The following is a 23,479-nucleotide window of genomic DNA, read 5'->3' on the forward strand; positions in this document are numbered from 1 at the left end:
TGGTTATAAGTAGCAAGCCTTCTATATTCCTGTAGCTCAACTCTACAGCTATTTATTAATATGAACATACAAACAATGACAGACAGGAAAGGACCCACTGGTCCATCCAGCCTGTCCCACACAACTCCGAAGCCTTGTGCATCACAATACATACACTCCCCACCCCACCTGAAAGCCATGTTATCTTGTGGGATATGCACACTAAGGGAGAAGTAGCTAGAGATTTTGAGGAAGAGGCACAAGGTGAGTCATTGAACACTGGTGAGGAAGAGGTAGCAGTGGTGATTGAGGAGGAACTAGCTGGTACAAGGTGGAGGCCCAGCTTGCTGAGTACCCTCCTCAGCTGTATTAAGCTACTTTTCAATGGAAGGTGGTACAGAACCAAGATAATATTAAGGAGTTACTTGCCTCCTTGCATACTTCATTGTAATGTGGTCTGTATAATGTGGGGAGTCCAGCACCAAGACATGTACTGCCATTTCCCACCTGTGTTATGTCAAGGGAGGAAAGGTTGTCTGGACTGCAGTCTGCAATTGTGGCATCTGCAGTGGAGATCCCAGTTAAGCAGCCAAAGATACATTAGGAGCATCATTCATTAATGCTCCGATTACCAAAATGGAGGCATTGGGGGTTCAAATTCCAAGATGCCCTCCAGCAGTGACATGCATGGACCAGCACAGATGCAGTTGGTTGGCAATCATGTCAATACCATTGCTATGCCATCATGATGCCTTGCAAAAGTGAAAGTACATGTCACGCCTGAAACCAGTGACTGCATTATGACGCTAGCAAAGAGAACCATCAGGGTTATTCACAGTTACAAGTGGCAAGCCTTCTCTAACTTTGCAGCTTTTCAGATGGCTGTACAGCCACTTATTAATGCCGATCCTTCAGCTCGGGGGATCATTTAATAATTGAGGATATGCACATCCACAGAGAAATTCATAAAACACAAGAAGCATCTTCAAAATACATTAAACACATTTATCATCACTCTACAACTGAATAAGATTAATTCACGTTTACTATATCTTACAGTCCGTGAATTATCACTGTACAGAAAAGCAAATGTCAGTTGTCCAAAAGGCAATCAAAGCATTTGCCTCCTGAGGTTTCCCCCACAGCTGCCTGGGTGAACTCAGTGGTGTTAAAGTTGACGACACTGGCGATTTTCACTGTCGCTGCTAGTGCGCTGCAGATGACTAACTGTCCCTGCAGGTCTTCATGGACCACATAGCACACCTCAGACACAGCCTCCATGGCAAGCCTCTGCTCTTCATACACCACTTCTCTGCCCTGCCCAGGTGGCTAGCTCTGTTGTTGTTAAACCTGCTTCATGAGGTAGTGCCCACTGTGAGTCATGCGCCTTCTATGTCCTCTGCTTTCCCAGTCCTTCTCTCCACTATAGTACATCTGCCAGTGATCACTATACACATATATAAAAAAAAACTTCCAGTGTATCGTTCATTTTTGTCACTGCTGCGCTGATACTTCAAAATTGTCCTGTCCATTAAGCTCATTAACTCCAGTTCAGGTCTGGAGCTAAAGACTCACTTTTCGATTTTACTGTGCAACGGTGGAATGCTGCACGAATTCATCAATAAAGGCCTTAATAAGGTCATTATTTTTGGCTAAAATTATTGAACATATTCTCAAACTAAATGAGCCTGGACCAATGCGATGAGTAGATCTCCATTCTCTCTACTTAGGCTGGACTTGAACTCAAATTCCTGTGGTATAGGGAGAATGTTCCAAATGACTACACCAAACAGTTCCCTAATTAACTGATTTTAAAAACTAGCTCAATTAGACATCTTTATGATTGTCTTGGTGGCTGTGTTTGCACGCCTATCTAAAGTAAAACAAAGAACCACCAGGAGGCTGGAGTTAAACACTCATTCTAAAAGACGCCAACACAATAGTTCTGAAAATGTTTAATTTGGGTTGGATCAGATTTCATAAATATATCTTTATATACAATGATTGCCTAAATCATACATTCTCTTCAAAATCAAAGAATTAGCAATGGGCAGATTACTATTTCATTTATACAAGCCAAAAAATATTTCATATTCTGTTTATCACATATTCATGCAAAATTACATATGTGTAATGTACAGGATTTATTACTGTATATAAGTGAAACAAATCTGCCTGATGCAAATTACTTCACTTCGTGCTGGTGGGTTTCAGCTAAGAAAATTTAAAATGATTAATTAAGGTTACATCAATTTTTAATTATTCCTTTTAACTGTTCCCTTGTTTTGATTTCTATGCATTTTGGCACAGCTAATTATTGGCATCAGCTCAAACCAATTCACTTTCCATTCAATTTGATTCTAACCACTTGTGTGTAATTGAAAGCTATGCTTGGCCTGATGAGTCATTTTGAAGGAGCTTTGTGCTTTTAGAGCTCCTGTTTATGGTGTTGTCATTCATATTACACTGTCCACACATAGTTTAAGTCTGCCTGCAATAAATTGTAACGTAAATCTTTTTACGTCAGAGACGTGAGCCTGTTGAAGTTCAACCAACATTTGTGAAACCCATTGTAAAATGTAAAGGTTATTTGTGTTCTCCTATGATTTAATCTAAATCATCATGGTAGGCCATTACTCTTCTATTAGAACATGTCTTCCAATGAAACTAATCTGAATGCAGTTAAAGATTCTTATTCCAAACTACAATCTTGGGAGCTCTGAATATGAACTTCATGTGATTGGCTACTGTAAGATAATTTCTTTTTGTTGGAGGCTGAATGTCTGTGTAGATTCTAAAGCTTAATTTACCTGATCTTATCCAAACTGTCCATCACCCATCACCAAGAGCTAAAATTGATCTAAACTGACTGTTGTCAGATCAATAACAAAGTAATCCTGAATCAGCATTGATTCATCCATCCTTACTATTGATCAATAATAATGTGCCCAATTCTGATATCCTGAACTCAAATCAATTATGATATACCAATCCTGTCTGTTGGATAAATAAGGAATAGCCATCCCTGATAATAGATCAACAATGATTTTCCTAGCTGAAAATGAATCAATAATAATGGATCTACTCTTGATATTGGATCAGTAATACCACACCCATTACTAATATTAGACCAATAATGACACCCATCCCTGCTTTAGGATCAATTGCAATTAGATTTTGCAATGTCTTGTTCAGTATCCCTTTGGTACAATAATATTATCCTTCCCACTGTTGTTTGTTTTTCCTTGATAAATGAGTGAAATGAGGCTGACATTATATGTAGTGTGCAGGATTAAGCACTATTCTGCTGCAGTACTAAAAGGTAGTGTCAGCCTGCTTCAGTGGTGGCACGCTCACCTCTGAGCCATAAAGGTTATGTGTTCTGGCTCATCCCAGGGCTTGAACATACAACCTAGGCTGATATTTCAATGCAGTGATACATTGTCAGAGATGCTGCCTTTTGGATGAGACATTAAACGGAGGCCCCATCTGCCTGTACAGGTGGATGTAAAAGATTCCATGGCCCTGTTGGAACAGAAGCAGGGGAGTTTCCCTGGTGTCCTGGCCAACATTTATCTCTCAACCAACACCACCAAAAAAAACAGATTAACTGGTCATTTATCTCATTGCTGTTTATGGGACCTTGCTGTGTGCAAATTAGGTGCTGCATTTGCCTACCTAACAAGAGTAACTACACTTCAAAAGTAATTCATTGACTGGGCAGTGGTTTGGGACATCTGGAGAACATGAAAGATGTTCATAAATGCAGGTTCTTTCTTCTTTTAATGAAATGAAATATACTTATGAATTTAAAATGCACAAATGGCCTTTGAAACAGCTTATTATCCTTCCTGTTATTAGTACTCTACTGATAAATTGGAGAAATGAAGCTGATGTTATATATAGTGGGTGTGATTCAGTACTGTTTTAATGCAGTACTAAAGGGAGTAGGTTTCACAGTTTAAAATGCAACTGTTTTCTTAGATTGAGATAAAGGCTACAGTAATGTGATGTAAATGGGACACAGAATGCTTAAAGGATGCTGGCATATGATTTAAAAAAAGCGTCACAGGGAACAAGACAGTATTCAAAGAATTTTTTAAAATTAGTGTGACCTTAAATTGAATATTTTAGATCAAGCACATGAGGTTTATATTATATAGTCATTCCATTTTTCTCAGATTTTATACAGATCAAATGCTCACATAGAGGAATCTAATGAACCTTTTATATATAATATATTTAATTATATGAAAGATTTTTTTGACTGCATCTTTTCCTCTGTAATGCATCTGTGTTGCAGTTTTTAAGGATGCCTCCTTTCAGTCTGACCGTATATAGAAATTCTTTTTTTTATATATTGCCATATTTCCATTATATTCATGCCTTACTGCATTGCTCATGAGCCAGATGATGTTATTCTTCCTGGCAGTGGAGTGTTTTCTCTCTCCAGACCTAGTCTTTGTGGACATCCTCACTCCTCACGATCTTGTAGATCACCCAGTAGAAAATATTAAAAATCAGGAAGACAAGGGGAAAAGCCACTCGCGATACTGTGTCAATCCTTTTCGCTTGGTGGATGAAAATTTTCCTCATCTCATCCGATGATTTGGCCGGAGGTGAAGATGACTTTGATGTATTGTTATTGCCCTTAATGGCAACTCCATCCTTAGCTTGCAGGCAAGCAGGTCCCATCCCATATGCAGTGAAGCTGAAACGGCCTTCTACTACCTCATCCTCCTGGAACAAACAAGAAGAATTTACTTCATACACTGGAATAGTCTTAGAGTGAAAGCTTTAAGACCTTTCACCATATGAGAAGTTTCAATAGACCAGGAGTCAGCTAAGTGGCACTTCATATTGGGAAAAGTAACACGTTCAAGTACAATAACCAGCTTAGTGCAATGCAAAATGGCTGCATTATTGACATTGATTCAACGTCTCTCTGTTTTTTCAGGTTGTGAGCCTGACCTGGCGTTGACTGAATATTTTACAAAACTGTCTCCAATCTAGATTGGTTCCAGCAGGTGAACTCAAATGATTGCTTTAAAAAGTGTAATTAAGATAACCAGTCAATGTGCAGACCGAGATAAACAGCACAATGATGAAAACATCTGTTTCACTGATCTGTAACCAATCGTAGGTACATGAAAGCAACTTAAGATGACTCCCATGGCTTGCCATGAGTTTAGCCCCTTCCTGATCATCTCCAGCTGGTTTGCCCCTTTTTTAATTCTAAGAAACTTTACTGCCTCTTTTTTGTAGCTCCTCACCATCAATGCGTCCTTATCTGGCTAGGAGATTTCATAGCAGCTCCTAGATGACGATCAGCCCTCAGCCAGTTATAACTCATATCAATTTGTTCAAAGCCTTCATCCTTTATCCAAATAGAACTCATACCAGCTCCTCCTTCTAGGAGAATTTATGGCAATTCTTCCATAACCTCTCAGTCTTTATCTATCGCTGCCTCACTATATTATCACTGGTTTTACTTGGACGCAGAGGTGTTTAATCATTCCTTTGAGAGTAATACTGAGGGATGACAATATTCCATAGAGTGACAGTTAAAACGTTGCAGGATTTTTTTTTTCTATCAGAGGTTCTGGCAGGCTATGGCAGTTGTGACCATTGACTGCTTGGCTTTCTCTCCACTTGGTTTGCTTGTCTCTGACCTGTAGTCCTTTTTCCGCACTTAGACTCTGCCAGAGTGACTTCACTCTGATCCCCAATCTTCGCTCCACACAAAGCCTGCCAGATTCACTTCACTCTGCTCCTTTGTCCTTGTGGGGATCTGCTTGATCTCTATTTGATTGGGATTCAAAGTCATAAAGCTGTGTCCTATCACTACAAGGCACAGACTAATGTTTCAGCATTGTGCTATCCTCTCATTCCATACTTTAAAAATGCTGTATAATTTTTCTCCCCAATCCTCTTCTTTGCTCCCATGTCCTTGTCTGCTCTTCCAACCATTTATATCTATTGGTAGGTGAACAATGAGCTGTCCTTGTGATGGTGCCTGATTTATGCCAGCTGTCACCTCTGTGATGTGCAGTTATAAATAGCTGCAATGCCGGCAGTTCATTTCAGAAGACATTCATTCAGGTCCTAATTTTGATTCATAGCTTCACCTTTGATTGAAATCAGAAATAATCCACTCTGTAATGCATGCCCTATATGACTGCTATGCATGTCAGACCTGGATATACTATCACAGAAACACTGGGCACAAGCAGTCAAAGTAACAGGCACCAGAAGGACAAATATCAGGCACATTGAGAGAGAAAATGAGGCAAAAGGAGTGGGAAAACCTGGCACAGTGAAATACCAGGCACTAGCACAGTAAATACAGACCATAATCAGAGGGAAACCCAAGCAGAATCAAATACTGCAAACAACAACTTACATTTATATAATGTCTTTAACATAGTGAAACGTCCCAAGGCACTTCACAGGAGCAATTATCAAACAGAATTTGACACCGAGCCACATAAGGAGATATTAGGACAGGTGACCAAAAGCTTGGTCAAAGAGGTAGGTTTTAATGAACATCTTAAAGGAGGAAAGAGAGGCAGAGAGGCAGAGAGGTTTAGGGAGGGAATTCCAGAGTTTACGCCTAGGCAGCTGAAGGCACGGCTGCCAATGGTGGAGCAAAGAAAATTGGGGATGCGCAAGAAGAGGCAAGAATTGGAGCAATGCAGAGATCTCGGAGGGTTGGAGGGCTGCTGGAGGTTACAGAGATAGGGAGAGGCGAGGCCATGGAGGGATTTGAAAACAAGGATGAGAATTTGAAAATCAAGGCATTCCTGGACCAGGAGCCAATGTAGGTCAGCAAGCACAGGGGTGATGGGAGAATGGGACTTGGTGCGAGTTAGGATATGGGCATCAGAGTTTTGGATGAGCTCAAGTTTATGGAGGGTGGAAATTGGGAGGCCAGCTTGGAGAGCATTGGAATAGTCCAGTATGGAGGTAACAAAGGCATGGATGAGGGTTTCAGCAGCAGATGAGCTGAGGCAGGGGCGGAGAAGGGCGATGTTACAGAGGTGGAAGTAGGCAGTTGTGGTGATGGAGTGGATATGTGGTCGGAAGCTGCTCTCAGGGTCAAATAGGATGCCAAGGTTGCAAACGGTCTGGTTCAGCCTCAGACAGTGGCCAGGGAGAGGGACGGAGTCGGTGGCTAGGGAATGGCGTTTGCGGCGGGGGCAAAGACAATGGCTTCGGTCGTCCCAATATTTAGATGGAGGAAATTTTTGCTCATCCAGTACTGGATGTCGGACAAGCCAATGTGACAAATGAGAGACAGTGGAGGGGTCGAAGGAGGTGGTTGTGAGGTAGAGCTGGGTGTCATCAGCGTACATGTGAAATCTGACGTTGTGTTTTCAGATGACGTCGCCGAGGGGTAGCATGTAGATGAGAAATAGGAGGGGGCCAAGGATAAATCCTTGGGGGACTCCAGAGGTAACAGTGCAGGAATGGGAAGAGAAGCCATAGCAGGTGATTCTCTGGCTACGACTAGATAGATAAGAACGGAACCAGGTGAGCGCAGTCCCACGCAGCAAACAGAGGGAAATAGTTGGTGTAGGTAGCAGGAATACCAGGTCCAATGAAATAGCAGGCATAAGCAGAGGGAATAGTGGGCACAAGCAATGGGGATCCCAAACACCAACAATGTGAATGCAGGCACAAAGAAATGATGGGCAAAAGAAGTAACAATGTTAGATACAAAGTCATACTGGGTACACACAGTGAAAATTCTGGGCACAACCAGCAGAAATATCAGGCACAAGGAGTGACAATCCAGACTCAATGAAATATTAGGCACATGTAGCAGAAATATAGGAACAGTGAAATATCGGCCACAAGCAGCAGAAATATTGAGCAAAAGCAGCAGAAAGATCACGCAAAAACAACAGAAACACTGGGCACCAGCACCAGAACTGCTGAGCATAAGCAGTAGAAATACAGTGCACAAGCAGTGGCCATACTATGCACAAGCAGTGGAAATACAGTGCACACACAATGGAAGAACTGCAAAAGAAGCAGAAATACTGTGCACGAGCAATGGAAAGACTGTGTAAAAGAAGCAGAAATACTGTGCACGAGCAGCGGAAATAGTGCACAAGCAGTGGCCATAGTATGCACAAGCAGTAGAAATACAGTGCACAAGCAGTGGCCATACTATGCACAAGCAGTGGAAATACTGTGCACGAGTAATGGAAGGACTGTGTACAAGAAGCAGAAATACTGTGCCCAAGCAGTGGAAATACTGTACACAAGCATTGGAAATACTGCGCCCAAGCAGTGGAAATACTGCGCCAAGCAGTGGAAATATTGTACACAAGCATCGGAAATACTGTGCACAAGCATCGGAAATACTGCGCACAAGCAGTGGAAATACTGCGCCCAAGCAGTGGAAATATTGTACACAAGCATCGGAAATACTGTGCACACGAATCAGAACTACTGAGCACAAGCTGCGAAAATACTGTGCACAAGCATCAGAAATACTGCGCACAAGCAGTGGAAATACTGCGCACACGCAGTGGAAATACTGCACACAAGCAGTGGAAATACTGTGCATACGCAGTGGAAATACTGCACACAAGCAGTGGAAATACTGTGCATACGCAGTGGAAATACTGTGCACAAGCAGCGGAAATATCAAGCGCAAGCAGTGGAAATACTGGACAGAAGCACTAGAAATGCCGAGCACAAGCAGCGGGAATACTATGCATAAACAGTATAAATAAGGGCCACAAACAGCGGAAATATCAAGCACAAAAAGCAGGAAAATTGTACACAAGCAGTATAAATACTGTGCATAATAAGTGTAAATACCGTACACAAGCAGCAGAAATAGTAGCCCTGATTTTAACCTAATGCACCCGGAGAGAATGGCATGTTTGGGTCAGACATGATTTACATTATCGATTTTCGGCTCCACTGAAGTCATAAGAAGTATACTGGGCACAAGCAGTAAATAGATTGAGCACAAGCAGTATAAATACTGTGTACAAGCAGTGGAAATACTGAGCACAGTGGGTTAATTCTCATGCAGACTGAAAGAGAGATGGTGTGAAATCACCTTCAACAACAACAACTTGCATTTATATAGCACCTTTAACGCAATAAAACATCCCAAGACGCTTCACAGGAGCGTGATGAAACTAAATTTGACACCGAGCCACATAAGGAAATATTAGGGCAGATGAGGTGAAAGAGGTAGGTTTTGAGGAACGTCTTAAAGGAGGTGGGAGAGGCAGAGAGGTTTAGGGAGGGAATTCCAGAGTTAGGGCCTAGGCAGCTGAAGGCACTGCCGTCAATGGTGGAACGATTAAAATCGTGGATGCCCAAGAGGCCAGAATTGGAGGAGGGCAGAGATCTTAGAGGGTTGTAGGGCTGGAGGAGGTTACATAGATAGGGAGGGGTGAGGCAATGAAGGGATTTGAAAACAAGGATGAGAATTTTAAAATTGAGGCATTGCATTAAAATAGTAGACAGAGGAATTTCATATAAATGTGTTAATGTATCTGTGTGATTTCAATCCAATAGTTTCCATTTTCTTTTAACTTCCACATCTATCATGGGACTATATTTTTCTTCTTTCCCTCTTTAGATCCCTTTCACTACTCTTTTGTTTGCTTTTTCCCAAGAATTTCACTCACATATTGTTACAGATAGCCAGAAAACTTGCAACCTTATTCCAGCCTAAGGCTAACCCTCCGATCTCTAAATCCAAGTTGGGGATAATATGGGACAAACTAACCACAGAATAAAATCTCCAGCTTTAATTACTTTATTTTGTGTCAAATTATGAACTCATCAAGGTGAATGTTGGGGCAGAGAGAGAAATCTTTACGTTGCACTTAACCTTGGGATGTTTGATGCTGACCTCACGTCTGGGTCTGTTGTAGACTAATTGATAGAGATTGATTGCTATGACTAGTCAACAACTCCATTATTGTTGCATAATGCGGCTACCAAGATGATAGAAGGTGAACTAAAAAGACCTTGGTCTTTTTTTGTCCAGCATTTCCTATGTTCCTATGACATGGGGTGCCTTTCCTTAGCACTAATATTTCCAACCTTGAAAAATCGATTAGAGCCAGTTGCAGATTATGATGCAAATGGACATGGCTTGCCAGATTTATGTTGCATTAATATCATGTTGGACTGATTTATACTATTGAGTTGTAAAAAACTGGAGGTGGGTCTAAATTTAACATAGTTTTATGGGCCTACAATGGGCACAACGATGACCAATTTAGCAGGGCATTTGCACAGGCAATCGGGCCACTGCTATATTGGTCGGCGGCTTATTTTAGGTGGCTGAAATTAACTTTCAGACACGGATTGGCAAATTGGTTTGCCCTAGTCAGAGCTTGCATTTCCGTGTCTTGAGCAGCCTAACTAGCGCTCCTTAAAGGGCCCAATGAAGGGCACTCAAAAAAGGCCAGAAACCGTTGAAAATTTTTGTATTTGTGGAGTTGGAAGGAGCAGGAATGCACCGCTTAGTTCCACAAAACAACTTGTCCCCCCTCTCAAACCCCTTTCCCCTCCCAGACTTACCTTTGGGCTTCGGCGTGGAGCAAAATTTGTACAGCCCCGACAGGCGAGCTGCGTCAAGGTGCCTGATTGGCACCCACAGCTTACCTGATTTATTTTGATGAGGCTTTGACAATTTGGGCCAATTTCATTCGGTCCTTGGGCCTCTCCATTCTGGTGTACCTTCGCTGTGCATCACTGGAATCACACCCAATTTTGGGTGATAAGGAATTTAGGTGGGGTTACAGCAAATACTGATGCTCCGTAATGGAAGGGAAAGAAACCCTCATTTTTAAAACTGCCAGGTGAGACTTTTTTGTATGTTTTTTTTAAATTTCACCTGGATTTAGTGGTACTTCCATTCCCAACTTAGCTTCTTTAATGTGGGGTTTGTTATAAAATTATTATGCATCCCATAATAATGTAATAATATTTATGTTATCTTGACATTCATAAGAATTTACAAGAAATTTTAATGATGAAACTAACGAAAAACATTAATCAGAAGCAAAGTGATGGCATGTCTGATCTTTAAATGGACCTCACTGGTGAACAAGCTGTAGGTGTTAAAATTTAAACACAGATGGGCGGGCACTACAAGGGAATCGTTCACATTCAACGGAATCAGATAGCTCGTTCTTCATAGCAGGCTGCTATCTTATCTGAATAAACAAAATTTTAAAAATTATAGTATTTCACCAAGATATAAAAAATAATGCCTGTGAATTAAATTTATGATCAAATTTAAAAATCCAAAGTAACAATAATTATAGGGTCACTGGTTCCCAGATATTTTTAGAAACTAATGGTCCATTTTTATCACAAAACTATGACACAATCTTATTGACCCTTTTAATTGATCATGTCAAAACAGTAACTCACTGAGAGGTCTGATTTGCTGAGTTGTAGAGCTAGCACACATGCTAAAATGTGCACTAAGGTGCAGTACTTTTAGACAATTAGTACTTCTATGGATTAAACTTAGTTTAGCACCCAAACTAGCAGGCTTGAGGAGGGCCCAAAATTGGGCCTCAGGCCACATAAACAGCGCCTGTTGCATTACCACAGACAGCTTGTGCAATGAAGATACTGAATGTAAAGTAAATTCCTGGGAGGGGAGTTGGAGCGGGCAACGCGGGAGGTGTGATCATGATGACTGTGGAGTCGGTGGGGGCACTCCCGCTCCCCCTGGCTCCATAGGAAGATTGAAAAAAAAATTTCGCACAGAGGTCCTTAAGCAGGCCTTAGGTCCCTAATTCACACATTCATGGGACGCCCAAAAAATAGACTCAATGAGTTTAGCAGTGGCCCGAGTGCATGCACAGATTGAGGGTGGGCCATCCCACTGCTAACTGCCTTGTGTCCGTTTTACACACGAAATACAGGCATAATGCACACCATAATGTTTGCCCTAACTTTTGTTCCTAGAATTGGCCCTGGAAGTAAACACGTTAACATATCGACTCAGCATGAACATTTTTTTTTGCTTGTTAAGTGCTTGTTAAACAGCAATTAATGGTAAACGTGCAAATTTAGTCAGGATTTATTTGATTTGCACTTTGAATTAATTTTGCCCAATTGAAACTGATATAAAGACACCTAAGAGAGACAGAATTCAAGAGATGAGCAGAGTAGGACCTACTTATACAGCAAGACAGAATGAAGGCTTTTAGTGAACACAGCAACATGGGTGTAGCATCAAATCTCTCTTTGCTAGGAAGCACCAACAGGGGACATAAGTCATATCAACCAATATGCAATTCAATGTTGCATCAAAGATAACAGATGCCCTCCTTCACCATGTGTCCACATACGTCAAGTTCACTAACGGCACACAGCACCACCCGGGAAGATAGATCCAATATTTTTTAGTACTGTCGCATTCCCCGAGTACAAAGCATTAATGATTACACTTGCAATATGCACTTATAAGCATTGCCTCCTGTTTTATATAAATGCAACTTATTCCTTTTTTATTTTATCAACAGAAAGGATTACTGCTCCCTTAACATTCAGATGGTATGTGACCACCAACAAAAAGTTATGTAAGTTAATGTTTTTCTAGGAAGCACTCACAATGAACCCACGGTACCCCAACTGTTCCTGAGGGAAGACAAAATGGAAGGTTGGTTCTTGGGAAACTAGCTCCAAACTTGGTTAATGGCATTTCTGTAGCATCCCCAGGCCCCACAAGGTCCTAAATGAGACACGCTCAGGGGGCAGGAATGTAATGGAGCAAACCGTTTGCTTGGTGAAACAATGTTTCCAGTGTTTGGACCACTCAGTTTGACCTGGAGTGAATTGACAGAATAATTCTAATGTGTTGCAAGCTCCACAATATTGTAATTGAAAGAGACATTCAAATGCTTGCTGAAGAGGAAGATTAAGGAGAATATGATCCCCAGTAACACTCCACACATTTCCCAAAGTAGCACAATGTGATGGGCATTCATCAACAATTGTTTTCTTGAGGCCTGCACACAGAAGGTCAGCACGCAGACCTTTATCAGGACATTTTCACTAAAGTTGCTTGGTTATTTATTGCGGTTTACTTTTGTACATCAGACTCAGTCCTTTCTTTTCAATCTTTACAGTGTTGATCATTTGTTCTTAATAATGTGAGAGTGTCTCCGTGCATTATATTTTATGTGATATGCCGTTGTTTTGTCCCTTTGTTTTATGTATACCAGTCTGCCCTGTTCCTTTCCAAGTACTACTCCTAAATGATACATATTGAAAAGAGTAGGTGTAGGAGTTTCCTCAGAGATCTCTTCATGAGCTGCTTGTGATTCCATAGATTGCCTACTTCTATGTGTTGTAGACCTATGTGGTTCTGCCTGTGGGCTTGCAATAGTTTGCTCTGTTGCAGATGTGGGGGTTTGTATGTTTCGGTTGTTTCTCCTGTCACATGTTCAGAGACACATGCTGCTGAGGGACTGGTGACTTGAGAGCCATCATCCTGATCCTATATTTCTACTTGCATGAAGTTATTGGAGCCTGAATCCTGACTGCAACCACTGGTCTCTGGGAGCAGAGACTACTGCACTGCTTTAAGTCTCCGAATCCCACCCTTGGTTGTCTTGGGAACATTTCCAAGATCTTCGAAACCAGGCTTTTTGGGATTTTGCACTTCAACACCTCAGCATCATCCATGGGAGCATTCCAGAGGGATATTCCAACTCTGCTCACACTGTGAGTGCTTGAGATCTTTCCTGTTTGTGCTGCTCGATGGCAGTCTGCAGAATGTAGAACCTTTGCATTAAGGCATTATCCAACTTGATGGTGGAATCCAGAAGTCCACCCAGCCCAATTTCCATTGTCTGATACAAAGAGGCAGCTGACTTCCTCGCCACTTCGTGCTGGTGAAATATACTTAATTTTATTGGTGGTTTTGAGGTCAGAGTCATAAAGCAACTCAGCAGAGTAACAACTGTGCCTTCTTCAACCAGCATCCATGCACCTTCTGTACCCGTGATCAGTGACTGATCCCATGCTCTCCAAACTTACTGAAACCCTTTGAAATGTGTGTGTTTGGGCTGATGCGTGCTTGAAATTATTTGGGTTGGGGGGGGGGACACAGAGTGCTGAGGCGAGTGTGATGGACTGCAGAACTGGCTTCTTCCTAGAGGCTTGAGACCTCTCTGTAAAAGAAAAAGATGGCACAGAATGAGTACATGAGCATTTTATTCATATTGCTCAATATTTCTTGATAGCTGAAGTTAGCAAAGCAGAAAGAATATTTTTCTTTAGACACTTTGATCTGTCCATTAGAATAGTTAGCAAACAATCTGGGTCGATCTGGGTGTGGGTAGAAAACACCGCAACTGGGTGGGAATGGTGAGTGGGAGGGATTAAAATCAGGCGAGTTGATTTAACGGCCCCAAGATTGTTCCGTTTCCGCCCAGCACCATTTCCTTTTTGCCGACTTTCAAGTCAGCCAAGGCTCTGACTACAGGGGGGCGGGGGTTTCATTCAACCGTGGAAGTTGCAGCCCAATAACGTCATTGGCACCGCAATGCTATTTTAACTAGAACTCACAAGGAGGCCTGCCTGCTGACAAACCCAGCAGAGAAGACCGGTGGGAGGCAGCAGAGTGGCCAGAAGAGCTCAAAGTCAGTTTCTTAATGAATACTTTGCGTCTGTCTTCACAAAAGTGGGGGATGATGCAGACATTGTAGTTAAGTAGGAGGAGTGTGAAATATTGAATGGGATAAACATAATGAGCGAGGAAATATTAAAGGGTTTAGCATCTTTGAAAGTAGATAAATCATCAGGCCCGGATTAAATGTATCCCAGGCTGTTAAGTGAAGCAAGGGAGGACATAGCGGAGGCTCTGACCATCATTTTCCAATTCTCTCTGACTACAGGTGTGGTGCCGGAGGATTTGAGGACTCCTAATGTTGTACCGTTGTTTAAAAAGGGAGAAAGGGATAGACTGAGTAATTACAGGCCAGTCAGCCTAACCTCGGTGGTTGGCAAATTATTGGAAAAAATTCTGAGGGACAGTATTAATCGTCATTTAGAAAGGCACAGATTAATCAAGGACAGTCAGCATGGAATTTGTTAAGGGAAGGTCGTGTCTGACTAACTTGATTGAATTTTTTAAGGAGGTAATAAGGAGGGTTGATGAGGATAATGCATTTGATGTAGTCCAAATGGTTTTGACAAGGTCCCACATGGCAGACTGGTCAGAAAAGTAAAAGCCCAAGGGATCCAAAGTAAAGTGGCAAGTTGGATCCAAAATTGGCTCAGCGGCAGGAAGCAAAGGGTAATGGTCAACGGGTGTTTTTGTGACTGGAAGGCTGTTTCCAGTGAGGTTCTGGAGGGCTCAGTACATGGTCCCTTGCTTTTTGTGGTATATATCAATGATTTAGACTTAAATGTAGGGGGCATGATTAAGAAGTTTGCAGATGGTACAAAAATTGGCCACGTGGCTGATAGTGAGAAAGAAAGCTGTAGACTGCAGGAAGATATCAATGGACTGGTCAGATGGGCAGAAAATTGGCAAAAGGAATTCAATCTGGAGAAGTGTGAGGTAATAAATTTGGGGAGGGCAAAAAAGGCAAGGGAATAAACAATAAATAGGAGGATACTGAGAAGCGTAGACGAACAAAGGGGCCTTGGAGTGCATGTCCACAGATTCCCGAAGGCAGCAGGACAGGAAGATAAGATGGTTAAGAAGGCATACAGGATACTTTCCTTTATTAGCCGAGGCACAGAATATCAGAGCAGGGAGGTTATGCTAGAACTGTATAAAACACTAGTTGGGCCACAGCTAGAGTACTGCGTACAGTTCTGGTCACCACATTACAGGAAAGATATGACTGTACTAGAGAAGGAACAAAGGAGATTTACGAGAATGTAGCCAGGACTGGAGAATTTTAGCTATGAGGAAAGATTGGATAGGCTGGGGTTGTTTTCTTTGGAACAGAGGAGGCTGAGGAGAGATTTAATTGAGGTGAATAAAATTATGAGGGACCTAGATAGAGTGGATAGGGAGGACCTATTTCCTTTAGCAGATAGGTCAATAACTAGGGGGCAAAGGTTTAAAGTGATTGGTAGAAGGATTAGTGGGGAGTTGAGGAGAAATTTTTTCACCCAGAGGGTGGTGGGGGTCTGGAATTCACTGCCTGAAAGGGTGGTAGAGGCAGAAAGCCTCAATGCATTTAAAAAGTACTTGGACGTGCACTTGAAGTGCTGTAACCTACAAGACTATTGACCAAGAGCTGGAAAGTGGGATTAGGCTGGATAGCTCTTTTTCAGCCGGCACAAACATGATGGGCTGAATGGCCTCCTTCTGTGCCATAAATTTCTATGATTCTATTTTTTACTCTTCAGGAGGATTCATTGGGGGCCAGGAAGAGCAGGGGCTCCTCCCGGAAGGAATCCTTGGGCTTCCCTTGCCACACCGGCATATGTTTAGGAATGTCTCCCCCACCCCCGACACCCCTGCCAGCACTTACCTCAAGCCGGGGAAAATTCCCTTGGGGCTCTGGCGGGTATTTGACTTCCATCCTAATTCCCGCTTCCATCCACCGGCCTTGATGTCATTCCCGCTGGCTTTGGGCGGGAGACAGGTGTGAAATATTAAGATAAGGGCTGGCTGTTAAAATCAACTGGACCTTGCTTCCTTTGCAACTTCCAAGTGTACCGCCCATTTTGACCCCACCTTACACCGTTCCTGCCCTGAGCTAAAATCAATCTCCCTGTTTCAGCTGTTAGTAAGCATCTCTGCCTTTTGTTGCCTATTGTAATACTTTTGAAATATTATCATACCTCTTGGCAATATAAACTAAATGGTACAATTTTAAAGGTGGTGCAGGAATAGAGTGACCTGGGGGTATATGTACACAAATATTTGTAGGTGACAGAACAAGTTGAGAAGGCTGTTAAAAAAGTATATGGGATCCTGGACTTTTTAAATAGAGGCATAGAGTACAAAAGCAACGAAGTTATGCTAAATCTTTATAAAACACTGGTTAGGCCCCAGCTGGAATATTGTGGCCAATTCTGAGCACCACACTTTAGAAAGGATTTCAAGGCGTTGGAGAGGGTGCAGAGGAGGGAATTCAGTTATGTGGAAAGACTGGAGAAACTGGGATTGTTCTCCTTAGAGCAGAGAAGGTTAAGGGGAGATTTGACAGGGCTGTTCAAAATCATAAAGGGTTTTGATAGAGTAAATAAGGAGAAACTGTTTCCCGCGGCAGAACGGTCGGTAACCAGTGGACACAGGTTTAAGATAATTGGCAAAAGAACCAGGGTCGAAATGAGGAAATTTTTTACGTAGCAAGTTGTTATGATCTGGAATGCACTGCCTGAAGGGTGGTGAAAGCAGATTCAATAATAACTTTCAAAATGGAATTAGATAAATTCTTGAAGAGAAAAAAATTGCAGGGCTATGGGGAAAGAGCAGGGGAATGGGACTAATTGGATAGCTCTTTCAAAGAGCCGGCACAGGCACGATTGGCCGAATGGGCTCCTTCTGTGCTGTATGATTCTATGACTCTATGATTCTCTATTGTCATCTACTTCCAGCAAGTTACTGGGTAGATTGGGTTAACAATACCTCTTAGTAAAACCAGTCAGCAAACAGGGTTGACAGCTGTAACCTCCTTAGATAACCATTTCTACCAATGTAGGGTAATTGAGAGTCTTATTCATATCTATCACTGTGAGATAATTCATTGCGATCCACATTGCTTACCTTGTCACTTCTCTTCAAATTGGACGCCTTCATCCGCACATCCTTCCAAATGCAGTACGTAATGCACATTTTATTTACCTCCCAGGTGATTGCCTCCCATGCCTGCTGGACCCTCTGTTTGATAGTAGGTTGCCCTTCTAACCTGAAGAAGGCATTTTGCCACTTCTTCATGACATCCACAATGATTGGCAGAACCTCATTTGAGAAGCAGGTTTTTCAGGATTTCCTTGCTCCCTCCATTAGCTTCATTATGCTCCATCATAAGGTCAGGAATGGGGCTGTTTGCTGACGATTGCACAGTGTTCAGCTCCATTCACAACTCTTCTGATAATGAAGCAGCCCATGCCGGCCTACAATAGGACATCCAGGCTTGGGCTCACAAATGGCGGGTAACATTTGTGTCACATTAATTTTGCCAGGTAATGACCATCTCGAACAAGAGATAACATTTGTGTCACATTAATTTTGCCAGGTAATGACCATCTCGAACAAGAGATAGCCTAGGCGCCTCCCCTTGACCATGATGGAACCACCATTGCCAAGTCCCCTGCCATCAACATCCAAGGGATCACCGTTGACCAGAAGCTGAACTGCACCCGCCATATCATAAGAACATAAGAAACAGGAGCAGGATCAAGCCATATGGCCCCTTGAGCCCGCTCCACCATTCAATAAGATCATGGCTGATCTTCGACCTCAGCTCCACTTTCCCACCCGATCCTATATTCCTTGATTCCCCAAGAGTCCAGAAATCCATCTATCTCAGCCTTGAATCTGGGGTAAAGAATTCCAAAGATTCACAACCCCCTGAGTGAAGAAATTCCTCCTCATCTCAGTCTTAAATGGCCGACCCTTTATCCTGAGACTATGACCCCTGGTTTTAGACTCTCCAGCCAGGGGAAATAACCTCTCAGCATCTACCCTGTCAAGTCCCCTCAGCATCTTGAATGTTTCAATGAAATCACCTCTCATTCTTCTAAACTCCAGAGAATATAGGTCCATCCTACTCAACATTGTGGCTGAAAGAGTCTGGGTACTCTGTGATAAGTAGCTCACCTCTTGACCCCTCAATGCTGACATGAGAGGCGGCTAAAGGGCGAGAGGATGATTTTTCAGGGACGGCAGATAAGAGTGCCTAGTGGAGGTAAACTGTCCCGCCCTCGGAGAGTAAGTCAGAGGCCCTGAGAGGAGGGGGGAGGTGAGGAGCAGCCGGTGGTCAGTTGTGGAAAGGAGTGGAACATGGTCTGAAGATGATGGGGTGACAGTGAGGGACCAGGAATTAGATTACATCAAGGGGTGAGTAACCGTAGCTGAGTTGGAGACTGGGTTGCGAGAAAGTCAGGCTGGTGGAAATGGGGAAGGAGGAGGCTGGTGGGGGGCTGGATGCACGGAAAGCGGCAATCAGAAAGGTGCACCAGGGAGAAGGAGTGACCAAAAGGTTTATTTTAAATCTGAGGAAGAGGCTGAAACTGCAGAGGTCCAAGGTGAAATATAGCAGGTGGCTGCAGAAGAAGTGGGCCTGGACACTGGCAGCAGCAGCCCGAGGGGAGAGAAGGGAGGGTGGACAGAGTGGAGAAGGGAGAGTCTAGATGAGTTCACTAGATAAACTTTGACTATGGGTGATGATCTCCATGGTATCAGTTAATCAGTCAGGGCCGAGCGGGGGTGGGGGGGGGGGAGCGGAGGGATTAGAAATGGCAGCAGATAGTCCAACGTTTTAAGGGGACTGACTCGCTGTTTTTGCAAGAAATATTCTGGGACTTAGATCTAGTGACTAAGACTTGGGACTCCCCAGTCCATCTCATTGACTCTTTCAGCTACTGACAGGGCAAACTCTTTGAGGTATCGGAGAAACTCTCCTCTTGTCTCTGGTTAAGTTCACTCCTCATACTAAAAGCAATTGGCTTCAACTTCATAGCGGACATGTGAAAAATGGTTTCAACTCTGCAACTATCCATCCAATCAGCCAAATCTGGGGGCCAACTCAGCCAACTCAGATTTTGTTTGACCCCCTCTCCCCCCTATTCCAGATTAGACTATGGAGGAATCATTGTTTTTGATATCGCAAAGACACTGACTATAAAGAAACTATTTCCAAAAGTTCTGATGAGGAACATCATTAAAGAAGATGAGATCGATCACGTTTTCCCCAGAATACCAATGCTCTCTCCACCTCACAGTGAGCCACTGCATCTAACTGGAAGCTACATCAAGCGCATCGTCCTTTGGCAAGTCACTATTAGCTTAATGTTAGGGTTTGCTTTGAAAGCAACCAAATCACAGTACTTCATGCTTTAAGTGTACTGGTTGAAATAAAACATGCCAGGGAGATTAGCAGTCACCACAGCCAGACTGCTAGAACCTGCCATTATGCCTCCAGTTATGTCTGCTGGCCTTATCACATGTATGTGGCAGTGACCATGAAGCACTGATTCTGCAGGCTCCAGCTGTGCATGGGATGACTTGCAGATGAATTCCATCTGCTGCAAGGGCACCTGCAGTCAACTTGAACTATAGGGACATCACTGTTAGTGGCACACAAGATTACCAGTACTCTCAATTTTCTGGCCTCCACCTTCTTCCAGGTTGGTATAGGGATCATCTGCACTGCCTGCCAACGTGTATGAACCAAGTGACTGATGCTTCAGTCGGAATAACCAGCTATTTCATCTCCTTTGTTATTTCCCAACATAGTATAAGATATGCGATTTGAGAACCTTTTCATTCATTCATCTGACGAAGGAGATAATCTCCGAAAGCTTGTGATTTAAAATAAATTTGTTGGACTATAACCTGGTGTTGTAAGATTCCTTACATTTGTTATTTACTAGCACCAGGCTGCCCAATTTCACTGGATTGCTGAATTTCCCAACGTATAAGGAAACAAGGAGGGTGTCCAAAATGTTCCTGCTCTTTGTCTGCCACCATCAGTTGCTACTCATGCCCTGTGCCTTACACTGTGCTACCATCTCAAGCTTACTAATTGAAGCCTCTGTTATGTGTGTAGCTGTGCTGGTGACTTGCAAATGTTGGTGAGAGGGATGCAGCCTGTCTTTTTCTGGTGCAGTGACATATTCAGGCCTACAATGACAGAAAAGTGACAAACGTTACAATGTTGGCTCCAAGAGACATTTTTCAACATAGCTCGCATAATACTATGTGTGCATACTGTTTGCATGGTATGTTCCCACAAAACAACCTTCCCTTCAAGGAACTGCAACAGACCTAAGCACAAGCTGCACACTCCCAGTGGAAGATGTTACTGGTGACAGGAGCTCACTGAGAATATTAAGTTCCTACAGGGTCAACACCTGATGGCTGTGACACCCATCACAACCGAGTGCCCACCAGGTCTGTGGATGGACTGGAAAATCTACGTATTCTTGTTTATGATTTAACTAGAAATATTGACGGAAGAGATCTTCACAGACACATTTACGCGAACACCATACAGAGTGACCAGAGGAATTCCTACCCCTAGTTTCTGATTGATGCTTGCCTTCTGAGTTACAGATGGGGAATTCAGTGGGTGGAGGGTTTCTGATATGAACCTGCTTCTTATGACTACATGATGACCTACATGGTGGAGTTCCAATGGACTGCATCACTGTACTCCCTTACAAATCAACTCCTTTATTAAAATAAAATTATCTTGGGGATTGGATGATCTAGTTCATATGCACCTCTGCGACATGGATTCAAATCAAGGCTGATAAGGTGGAATTTTATTCTCTTTACCAACTGTAAAGGCCTTATGTGAAGTCGCTTTGGAGAGTCTCAACCCAGTTTCCGTTGCACAAAACTGCCCAAAATTCAGTATTACTGGTACTAAATTAGAAATCCTACTCAGCCAATACCAACAATAAAACTGGTAATTAATCTCATTGTTGTTTGTGCAATGTTGCTGGCACAGAATAGCTATTGCATTTGTGTACATAATAAGTCACTGCACTTCAAAAAGTAATTTATTGCCTGAAGCATTTTGAGACATTTTGGTGCAATACGCTGCAAGTATTTTTATGATTATAGAGAATCTACAAGAATGAGTGGATAGGAAAAGGAAAGCTCTTAGTGGTGTGGGATAAGGATGCTATTCTGAGATTGGATTTAAGGGTTTAAGTGAAGGGAATTGTATTCTACATCTGACTATGGCACGGGAAAGCTTGATGCTGACATTGGATGTAAATGTGGAGAAATTAAGTTCCCTAACCCTTCACCTTGATGAGCACAAAAATTGACCAAAACATAAATCTGATACACTTCTATCTCCAACCTAGTCATTCCATTCTCACTCCCATCTGTCACAGAACAGAAAGAAGAGAATGTGATATGACTGCTTTGAACTCATTGTGGTTAGCACAATGTCTGTGGTATATGAGTAATAAAATACATAACTTGTGGTATTGAGGCTGCTTTGTTTTCCATATGGATCTGAGTTCAGGGCCTAAGTCATTTAAATAAGTCCAATATTTATAAATCATATCAGGAGAAATTATTATTAAGTTAGGGATGCTTCCCCCATGTGCAAATAGTCCTCTGCCCTCAAGTAAAGAACGCACCCTGATAAGGAAAACTATTTCTCTAGTAGTAAACATCCTTAAGTAAGAGATATTTTTAAAATTCTTATCCTCGTGATCTCACCCATCCCTAGCTCTGAAACCTTCTCCAGCCCTACAACAATCAGAGAACTCAGCGTTCCGCCAATTCTGGTCTCTTGTGCACCCCCCACTCCCTTCATCCCACCGCTGGTGGCTACACCTTCAGCTGTCTAGGCCCTTTGCTCTGAAATTCCCTTCCTAAATCTCTCCACCTCCCTCTCTTCCTTTAAGATCCTCCTTAAAATCCACCTCTTTGACCAAGATTTTAGACACCCCTCCTAATATCTCTTTCTTGGCTCGGCATCGATTTTGGTCTGATTAATCTTTTGTGAAGCACCTTGGGACATTTTTCTCTGTTAAAGGTGATATATAAATGCAAATTGTTATTGGTGACACATCGCCCATAAATAATTTCTTTGTCCCTGATCTCTGGTTTATATTGTTTGTGTGTATATAGATGAGAGGCAGTGCTCTGTCACTGTCTCTCGAGTTATACCCTGACTGTATATGTGAGTATTTGTGTATATAGTGGGGAGGGCCTCTGTCCTTATCTCTCTAGCCCCTACCTTGTGGAGGCGCCTTCGCCGGCGGAACCTCAGTAGTTCTTTATGTTGACGAGATACAAAGTTAACAGCTGCATATTCCAATAGTGCAGAGAAGACAAAGAGTAAGCAGACAGCCATCCAGATGTCAATGGCTTTTACATAGGATACCTGAAGTAGGGAAAGACAATTATTATTCACGCTGCTGTAGCACAGGAACTACACATACGTCAAATAACCAAGCTCTGGTCGCTGCTCCATTCAAGGGAGTTTCATTTGAAGAAGTCATTTAGCCATTTTGCCATCACGCAAGAATTAAAAAGGAATAAAACAAGAATGGAAAGGCAATTAGATTAAACAAGAAAAACTTGAAGAAATAGAAAAAGATAAAAACAAGAGATGGGAAAGTAGGAACAGGAAACGTTGGGAATGGCCAATAGGTACTGGAAATATTGGATATTGTTGGGAATACTTCACACGTTCTGAGAACCAAAGGACTCAAGAAAGCTTGGAATAAGAAATCATGTGCCCATGAAGCCGAGTCTTCCACAGTCAGTGCATGACTACCTCAACCATGAATCTCCCCTGCCCGTCACAAGATCTCGATACTCTTT

At 42.5% G+C, this 23,479-nt stretch overlaps 1 protein-coding gene across 3 annotated transcripts in view; it reads right to left on the minus strand.

Moving 5' to 3' along the window:
- Positions 1-1,948: 1,948 nt before the first annotated feature.
- glra1 (glycine receptor, alpha 1) overlaps positions 1,949-23,479 on the minus strand; it is an 89,120-nt gene continuing 67,589 nt past the window's right edge. Inside the window, exons 8-9 of one of the 3 annotated variants that reach the window (XM_067996092.1) lie at positions 22,890-23,036; positions 1,949-4,719 (exon numbers count right to left, since the gene is read on the minus strand). In XM_067996092.1, the coding sequence (XP_067852193.1) occupies positions 4,435-4,719; positions 22,890-23,036 (432 nt within the window). In that variant the 3' untranslated portion in view covers positions 1,949-4,434. Of the gene's footprint in view, positions 4,720-11,107; positions 11,184-22,889; positions 23,037-23,479 lie in introns of those variants that run through there. The other 2 variants (XM_067996094.1, XM_067996093.1) reach the window with 2 other exon arrangements.

Source organism: Heptranchias perlo, chromosome 14 (genome assembly GCF_035084215.1).
Source record: "Heptranchias perlo isolate sHepPer1 chromosome 14, sHepPer1.hap1, whole genome shotgun sequence".
Classification (NCBI taxonomy): domain Eukaryota; kingdom Metazoa; phylum Chordata; class Chondrichthyes; order Hexanchiformes; family Hexanchidae; genus Heptranchias; species Heptranchias perlo.